At 37.2% G+C, this 10,085-nt stretch overlaps 1 protein-coding gene across 1 annotated transcript in view; it reads right to left on the reverse strand.

The window, feature by feature from the left end:
• LOC150088923 (ubiquitin carboxyl-terminal hydrolase 19-like) overlaps positions 1-10,085 on the reverse strand; it is a 337,177-nt gene that overhangs the window by 94,637 nt on the left and 232,455 nt on the right. The window contains 2 exon segments of the mRNA XM_090370360.1: positions 1,216-1,519; positions 9,862-10,005. Coding sequence (XP_090226486.1) covers positions 1,216-1,519; positions 9,862-10,005 — 448 coding nt within the window.

Genomic DNA, 10,085 nt, shown 5'->3' on the forward strand with positions numbered 1-10,085 from the left:
ATTCTTCACTGTTAATTAGATCGGCTATGTTTAATTGATCATATGTAATTTATTCACAGTTCAAATTGTAGTTTTCTGTGTTCTTTTATGATGATATGCAAGTGTATTCATTTTACTGAAGTTCTGCATTCTGAAAACAATGGGAAAATTACTCGTTGCAAGGTAGCACTATATAAAGCAGTTTTCATTTATAATTTATATAACTGAAACTTGGGATCAACATCACAGGATCCAGTAATTTACTCACAGCTTAAATAGCAGTTTTCCAAAAAATTTTACAGTAAATAGTGTATTACATATTCAAGTCATGATACGTTTTTTGTAAATTTTGTAACCTAACAGAGGGTGAATTACTCATTGGAATGTAGCAGTATAGTTTAATGTATTTTATGAAGTATGCATTTATAATTAGTGTAACTGTATCTTATGATCACTGTTACACTAGTAATTATATTCAAGTAGTGCAGAAGGTCTGTACTTATGTAACAGTGAACTTTTCTTAAAGACCAAATTTATATCCAAGATTCTCCAACCATCAATACCAAAATTGTATAATACACATTTTCTGAAAACATTTTCAATTTAGAATTAATGTAAAAAGTCAGACAGGAAAATTCTTTCCTTAATTTTCATTTCATCAACATTTTAAAAACAAGAGAGTAAATATGCAATCAGAAAAATATGGTAGCTATGGTTTATCTTTGATAAAATGATAAAAATCTCAATATATAACAAATAAACGTCACAGAGTGAAATATATCTAACAGTGGAAAGGAAATCATACAAACTCTAGGTGTATATAAATTACAAGTTTAAATAGCAGCAATTATCAGATGAAGGAATGGCAGACGGCATACTACTAATTATGCTACATAACGGCTTCAAACTACTGGAGATTTACCAAAGTTAATGGATTAATTGGAGACCTGACAGACAATAAAGATAATCACTCGAAACTGAATTCAGGATGTGGTATAACCAGAAGCTGGCTATCAATATAGATGAACTAGATGGTTATCTAGAGCACTATTACAGTTTGGGGTGGGGTAGAGGATACTGACTGCATAGTTTGCCTAATATGCCAGTTTCTGGCAGCTAGCCTAGAGAAACCTATGGGTATAATTACCAGTTTCATATCTGAAATTCATCAGAATTTCTGCTAATTAAACTTTTTTTTTTACATGCATATAGATCTAGCAGAGAAGAAATACTCACTGTGCTAGAAATATCAGACAATATTCCTGAACTAAGAGATATCATATCTCCAGCAGGACCTGTTGCTGAAATATTATCGTTATGTGTTGCTGAATGCGTATTACCAAATGTCGAACTACTTGAATCGATTCCAGTTCCATCACCAAGATTATCAAATATATTTCCTTCTCCAGTTTTTGCAATTTCTTGTTCACTCCAGTGAGAATTACTACATGTAGTGGCAGTAGATTCAGCAGAACACAACGAACCATGCTTCATGGGATCAGCAAGCTGAACCGGAGGACGAAATACATCTAGTGAATACCTACAGAAAAAAAAAAGAAAAAAAGTGCATTTTTAATAAAATGGACAGTGAAAACTGATAAGGGCTATAGAAGTTAAAAAAGTCAATATCTTATTTTATGTTCATTAAGCATTTGCAGTTCGATGTCATAGCAGCTGCAATTCTTATGTTGCCAATTATGAAGTTTGTTTTCTTGCTCTGCTGATGTAATTACTGTACTGCCTTCTGTTATACTTTACATTTCATTATATGTCATATTGTTCAATACTTCATACAAACAATATGACAAACTAAATGAATGTTTACATTCAATTGATTTTACTTCATTTTTAGAGGTCACAGGGTATCTTATACTCTGTTACAAGAAAAGTATTCAGTCATGGCTTCAACATCTCATAAGAGATTACTTTCTGATGAAGAAATTGAGAAACTGCTAGAACTTTTCAGTTCACAATTTGATTTACTTTTGTCAAATATTGACAATAATGTTATTTTTTATTCCAACAATATATCTGGTAAACTATATTGATAAACAAATTGATGACAACTTGTCAAGGCACCTCTGTAGCCAGGTGGGAAGGAGCAGCAGTGCGTAGCACACACTTCTTGATTAGACCGGGGTTCGAGACCGTCACCACCAAATACGGAGGATGAGGAAAGGTCAGGGAATGACCACCGCATTTCTCGGAGCAATATGGCCTTAGTTGCTAATGCTCCTAAAAACCAAAAATAAAAAAAATAACAACTTGTCAATTGAAGGCGGCATGGAAAATTGGAGACCAAGTATCATAAAATGAGGTAAATAATTTTTCATTCAAACATTCTTTTACCATTTCAAACTGTAGATTTTGTTCAATAATGAAGTATTCCAAAAACGGAACTTTAATATTTAAGCTATTTTTTTTAACAATTCTTTGTTTGAAGAAACTTTGAAAGAAACAAATAATCATGCCAAGGAAACTCAAATAAGGTAGTTTTTGATTGTTCCATATGGTGAGAGTGGGTTTTGTTTTCACTAGATGAACTAAATGAAAAAACTGATATAAAAGAATAGAAAAAAAATCCCATTTTTCAAGAATGTATTTAGCAGAAAGATTTCTGCATATTCTGAATGTTATATCTCTGCCCACAAACAAAAGAATTCAAAGCAAAAAAGCAAAGAATTAAAAGTAGGGGATCAAAAGAAAAAAATACTGTTAATTATTTGGTTGACAAATTTAGTGAAATTTTGATTCCAGGTAGAAATACTGCATTAAATGAAAGTATTACTGTTGATTTCAGGGGTAGACTTTCATTCAAAAAAATGTTATGACCCTCTGTTTATTTGTTTTAGCAAATTCAGAAACAGGTTATATCCCAGCTATTGCACCTCATTTTAGAAGGCCTACTACTGGCAGTTTAATAAGACTATACTTGACTTTCACCTCAAGGATCATGCTTCACCTCATCCAAATGCTGCTTCAAAAGTATCGAGGGAGCAGGTTTCATTTGTTCACTGACCAATTTTACACTGGTATACAACTAGCAAAAGAACCTCACAAACTAAATATACACCTAACAGGAACTGTTATGGGAAACAGGAAGGAATTGCCACCAGAGATGAAACCCACAATTAAAACTGAGAAACAAAAATTACTGTTCTTTTCAATTTTATTTCTCTTCTGAAAGGACAATAAAAGTTCAAGTGCAAGCATGGTAAGATAAAAAGACTTGTACCTAAGCTTTCTACTTTCCATAATACTGAAACTGAGGTGACAACAGGAAAAGTAAAAGAAGGGGGGAAAGTTTCGGCTTGGAAAGCCAGTTGACATTTGCAAATACATAAGAAATGTGGGTGCAATTGACAGAGCTGATTATTACTGTACAAGTTATTTGTTCACTCAAAACTCAATAAAGTTGTGGAGAAAGTAGTTTTTGTGGCTTGTTATTTGGTTTTTTTTTTTTAGGAGCATTAGCAACTAAGGCCATATTGCTCCGGGGATATGCGGTGGTCATTCCCTGACCTTTCCGCACCCTCCGTATTTGGTGGTCACGGGCTCGAACCCCGGTATAATCAAGAAGTGTGTGTGCTAAGCACTGCTGCTCCTGCCCACCTGGCTTTGGTGGGCAGGAGCCCATTTGGCTGAAGTCTCAAATGTGAACAGCTTCTTAATGAAGGCAGCACACATCCATCTCAAAGTAAACTTATTCAAAGTAGTTTCAAAACAAGCTGCTTGTTAAGATAATAGGAGACGTCTGAAATAAGAATGTCCTTTCTAGAACAGGTGAAAGAATGTCCTTTCAGGTGAAATTACTAAACTCTTTATTCTGGATGTCACCTTCCTCAACAAACGACGCTGCAACTGGTTCTATCCTAATGCCCACACGTCCTTTCTTTTGACTGGCCATGGATCATTTAAAAGGAGTCTTCTCGACTTTGGTCTGGCGGACGATGCTTTTTGCATCTGTGGAGAGCCAGAGGACTGGAACCACGTGATGCACTCCTGTCCGATCTATCGTGACCTCCGCAACCAGCTTATTCTGGCCCTCAAATGCACCACCGACAATCAGAAGAAGCCTAAAAAGCATTCTCGACCTATGCCACCTCAATCTTCAACAGACTATGCTATCACTCACAACCTCCAACTGGCACACCTATGACTTCCGCAGCTCATTCTGTCGACTAGCTCCCTCACTGCCAGTCACACCAGAAATTAAATGACATAGGGATATACCAATCTCAGTAATGATTCTGTGCTCCATAGGATGCACCATTGCAATCACATCACCAAGTCTGTTATGTGGCCACTAGAGAGCCATCTCTAATTTTTTCCTGTCCATCCACAGTAACTTCATCTTCTCCTGCAATGCTCCAACATGTTCCCTGCTGCTCCTAGGAGACTACACTGGGTGATTCTCAACTTCTCTTTACAAAGCTTCCACCAGAGATTGTTGCCGATGCCAACACTTCTCTCTGCAGGGGACAAACTAAGGGGATTCCTGCCATCACCTCTTCTCCTTGAAGTTCCTTTGCCGATGCTGCCTCTCCAATGGTGTGGGATTAGATGCTTTCAGGCTCTTTTGCTGGCCTGGGACACTCCCCAGGTGGGATTTTAACCACCCTCAATGAGTTCTCATCAAAGGGGATTCTGCTGATGCTGGCCAACTGACAGGCTTGTTTGTTTGTTATTTGGTTTTTAGGAGCATTAGCAACTATGGCCATATTGCTCCAGGATATGCGGTGGTCATTCCCTGACCTTTCCGCATCCTCCATATTTGGTGGTGATGGGCTCGAACCCCAGTCTAATCAAGAAGCGTGTGCCACGCACTGCTGCTCCTTCCCACCTGGCTACGGAGGTGCCTAACTGACAGGCATGGGATCACCTGACCATATGGCCCTCTTCTAGGGGTAGCCTTCTGCTCTGCCTACCCCTGCTTCTTTCCCCTTTTCTTATCTTTCCTATCCAACTCGCTCTGTTCCTCTAACTTGGCTTCTCTCCTCTCTAGCTTTGCAAGTCGGGAGAGAGCCCATCAGGCGTTCCTTCTACTTTCCTGGTCCAGCTCTTCATGCCGGTGGAAGGATGCTGAAAGGCTCCTTCCATGGTGATTGAGCCTCCCAGTAACTAAGAGGCCAGTCAAACAACACATTACTCACACATAACCCATACTGACTGAGGGTTATGTGTGAGTAGTGTGCATACTTCACAGAGTACTCAACACGGATTTGTGAGGAACCACAGGAACTGCTTGACAAAAACACTATGTCCAATATGTACTTTCTAGAAAATGCAGTTATCAAGTTGAAATGCAGAAGCCACACTGAATGGCCATCCTCATTTTGTGATGAAAGATGAAAATCCAGATAAAGAGACTGCAGTATTTAGTGACAGAAGGGTTAATGGTGGGAGAAAAGGAACAGTTTAGTATTGTGAGACATGCTCCATAAAAACCAGGACTGCAACCTGGTGAATGTTTCAAGAAATGCCTCATACTAAAATCATAAGTAAAATAAATGTTTTACCATGCAGTTTAATATAACAATTCATGTAAACTCAAAAAGATTTTAAGAGCTCACTTGCAGAAGTCATTTCATTGATTTTTTTGGATGGATCGCAAGCGGAAGACATCAAACAATGCTGGACTGCAAGGGGTTAAGATTACTTCATCATTGTCCTTTCGATACCACGGCACTTCATTACAGGGAAATATTAGTCATAAATCCTATGCTGGCCAGATGGCTTGGTAATTATATATATATATATTATGTTTACACACTGAATGGCCACTTTACTAGGTCATCATTATCATCAGCCATTTTCAATCCACTGCAGGATGAAGGCCTCTCCAGCAACTTTCCAGTTCCTTCTGTTTTGAGCACTGGCCATCCATTTACTACTCAAAAACTCATGAATTTCATCTATCCATCTCCGCTGTTGTCTTCCAGGTTTTCTTCTAGCTCCTCTTGGGTACCATTCTGTTATTTTCTTAGTCCATCTGTCATCATGTCTTCGAGCTATGTGTCCTGCCCAAGACCATTTTAGTTCTTTAGTTTTGATAAGAATGTCCTTTACTTGAGTTTGCTGCCTAATCCATGTGTTTCTCTTCTTATCTAACAGTCTGATTCCCAATATAATTTGTTCCATTCTTCGCTGTGTAGTTCTTAGCCTTCTCTTCCATTCTTTTGGTGAGTGCCCAAGTTTCACTTCCATAAGTCATGGTGGGGAGTATACATTGATTCATTATTTTACGTTTCAGACAAACTGGGATACTGCTCTTCAGTATGTGACTATATTTCCTGAATGCTATCCATCCAAAATTTATTCTTCTCTTGACTTCCAGCCATTTATCATTATTACAGCTAATAACTTGTCCCAGATAAGTATATGACTCCACCTTTTCAATTACTGCTCCTTCAATCATTATTTCCCTTTCCGTGGCATACTTGTTCATCATTACTTTTGTTTTAGCCATATTCATCTTTAGTGCAAAATCCTTACTAACTGTGCATAACTGATTAAGATTTTCCTCTAATTCTTTGGGATTGTGGCTTATGACCACAATGTCATTTGCAAATCGTAAATGGTTTAGGTACTCTCCGTTCACATTGACTCCTTTCTGCGACCAGTCTAATCTTCTGAAAGCTTCCTCAAGGGCAGCAGTAAACAGCTTCGGAGATATTGTGTCTCCTTGTCGAACTCCTTTCTCGATTTTAAATTTGCTACTGTCTTTGTCTAGTCTAATAAAGGATGTAGCACTCTCATATATTTTCTTCAAAATCATAATATATGGAGTATCTATGCCTTGTCTTTCCAGTGCCCGAAACATTGCCTTATGCTGTATGGAGTCAAATGCCTTTTCATAATCCACAAATGCCAGGCATAATGGTGTTTTATATTCATTTGCTTTCTCCATTAGCTGTGATATTACGTGAAGGTGATCCATAGTTGAGAATCCTGTCCTAAAGCCAGCTTGCTCTTTCAGTTGATTCTCATCAAGTATTCTTTCTAATCTGTTAGTAATGACCCTTGTGAACAACTTGTAGATATGGGATAACAAGCTAATTGGTCTATAATTTCCAATTTCTGATTTATCTCCTTTCTTATGCAGCAAAACTATGATTGCATTATTCCACTGCTTAGGCATCACACCTTTTCTAATGCACTTTGTGAAGAGCCTTGCCAGTTTTTGTGTTATGTCTCTTCCTCCCAATTTTAACAACTCTACGGTAACTTCATCTTCCCCCGGGGCTTTCCGATTCTTCATTTTCTTCAATGCATGTTCTACCTCATCAGGAAGAATATCATGTATGTCGTATGTGTTGCTACTTTGCAATCCATGTTCCCCACTGCTGGTATGATTCCCTCGCTCCTTGTATAATTCTCTATAGTAGTCTTCTGCTATTTGAATTATGCCTTCTCTGCTGTTTATAAGTACACCATCGCTATTCTTCAGTTTCAGTATCATTTGTCTTTCTGTATTACTGCTCATGGCTGCTGATTTAAATCCTTTGTTTTCCCTTAATGCTTGTTCTACTTTTCTTGTGTTAAATCTTCTTATGTCCTCTCTGAGTCTCTTTCTAATGGCTTTGCATAACTCAGTATACTCAATTTTCTCCCTGTCAGTGTTTTTCTTGCTCTTCATTTGTCGTCTTTGGTTCATCACGACAAGTGTTTCTTGACTAATTTTTTCTTCTTTGGATTTCTGTTTCCCTATAGGTTTCTTGGGCTTTATCACTTTCAAAAAGTTGTAATATTCCTTGCCGATATCTTGGTCCTGAGCAGTCTGCAGAAGCTCAAACTTGTTCTTAAGTTCCAGTACATACTGCTTTTTCTCCTCCTCTGTTATTTCAAAGACCTTTGTATTATTTACTCGAGTCAGTTTTTTCCTTTCCTTTCCTACATCTATATCAAGTGTACATCTTACCATTCTGTGATCACTTCCAACATTTACCTTATTCAGGACGGTAACATCATTCACAATATATCTTCTGTTAGTGAGGATGAAGTCGATTTCATTAGTTGTTAATCCATTTGGACTCTTCCATGTCCACTTTCTGTTCACCCTTTTCTTGAAAAAAAGTGTTCATTACTGACATTCCTTGTGATTCTGCAAATTCCACAAGTCTTTCACCTCTTTTATTTCTTTCACCAATTCCAAAATTTCCTATAGTTCCTCTTTCTGCGCTGTTTTGCCTTTTTCCAACCTTAGCATTGAAGTCTCCCCCATAATAATAGTGTAGTGGGTTTTCTGCTCATCTAGAAGACTCTCAATTTCAGTGTACATTTCTTCAACCTCTTCATCATCATGGCTTGATGTTGGTGCATAAATCATTATAATCTTTTGCTTGTACCTCTTAGAAATCTTGAGTATTAGTCTTGACACCCTTGGTGATGTACTTTTGAATTCCAAAATGTTGTTTTTAAAATCTTTATGGACCAGAAACCCAACTCCACCTTCACTCCTTTCACTGTTTCCATTGGTGTGCAGCAGATTTCCACTTGATAAACTTATAAGTGATTCATTTCTTCTTCTTGTTTCAGCCAAACCGATGATATTCCAATTCACATTTTCTAATTCCTTTTCCAGCTCTAATATCCTGTCTTCACCGATGAGTGATCGTACGTTATAACAGGCCAAGTTCAATTTCCGTGCATGGCAGCCTGGTCGTACCCAGAGATTCTTAGCACCCTCTGCTTCCACTCTGATCCTCTCGCTGCCATAAGAGGGAGAGTGAAAGCTGCTGGGGACTGAGGGCCATTTGTATTGTTGTGCTCTCATTGCTGGAGGGTTTGGTCTTTTCCTCTTCACGCTGACCAGGCGTCTTGAAGAGAACCACTCTACACGTTCGTTGCCACCTAAGTGACGTAACAGGGCTTACCATCGAGAAGGTGTGCATGAGTGGATTTTAGGGAGGCAGGCCAACTGGACTTCTCCTAAATCTTCTGTAATAGAGAGATATTGGATCCATCAGTGTTTTAGGCTGAGTGTCTGATAACACACAGGATACCTGTTCCTTCTAAGCCCCTTTACTAGGTACACCTACCCTTTTTATGAAATGGAACACTTCTTCAGTAACAGCACACGTGTTCAAACCATTTAATATAAAGCAGGCGAGCAGTTACGTAGGGATAATGTATATACGTAATTATATACGTAATTCAGTGTAAGAATGGACAAGATGAAAGATTTAAGTGAACGTGCATAGCACAGTAGTGGATACCAGATGTGCTGGTATAAGTATCTCAGAAACTATAACTCTGCTGGTGTTTTTACATTTGATTGGGCCTTGGGTGTATCAAGATTGATCATAACCAAACAGCATATAGCCAACTGTGATTTTGTAGTTGAAACAGTTCACTGATGTGAAAAGCCAATGGAGACTAACAAGGCTTGCTTGTGCAAGATAATAAAAAAGATAGTCACATAACAATTTTATCCCCTTGAAAGAATTTTCTAAGAATTTTTTCTCATTGAAATGTATATTCACATGTGAATACTGATATATATATATATATATATATATATATATAAGGGGTTGAAGAGAACTTGTTTAACTCCTCAGCCATCTACTTGGGGTCATCTATACTGATATCATGGCTTCCCTGTAGTGATCAATATTGTTCATTCCTTTCTTTTCACTTTCTGAACACAGTTTTTTTTTCCCCCCTTTTTTTTTTTTTTTATGAAAGCACTAAAGATTTATATTTATAAAGCTAAAGTTATTTCAATTGAATTAAATTAGTGTACCTCTGTTATTGTAAATGTGCATGAAATTTAAATATATGTATTCTGATTTTCAAAGATTTTAATTAAATTATTATTGAAGACATGAAAATTTACAAGAAAATGCAAAGTACTACTGCACTGAATAAAGATTATCTTACCTAGAATAGGCCTCCATTGTTCTACTCAAGTTTGCATATGTGGTTTGAGATTCAGGAAAACTCATAATAAATGGGCAACCAACGAGTTCAGGAATTAGCTTACAACTTGATTTATGAAGAGCCCAATGATTTTTTTGACAAGTACTATGCAAAAAACAAATAATAAATAAATAATAATAAAAAAAATCCATAATAAAATAACTAAATTAGTGAGAAGTACATAT

This window comes from Mastigoproctus giganteus, chromosome 3 (genome assembly GCF_048544385.1).
Source record: "Mastigoproctus giganteus isolate SK-2022 chromosome 3, ASM4854438v1, whole genome shotgun sequence".
Lineage (NCBI taxonomy): Eukaryota > Metazoa > Arthropoda > Arachnida > Uropygi > Thelyphonidae > Mastigoproctus > Mastigoproctus giganteus.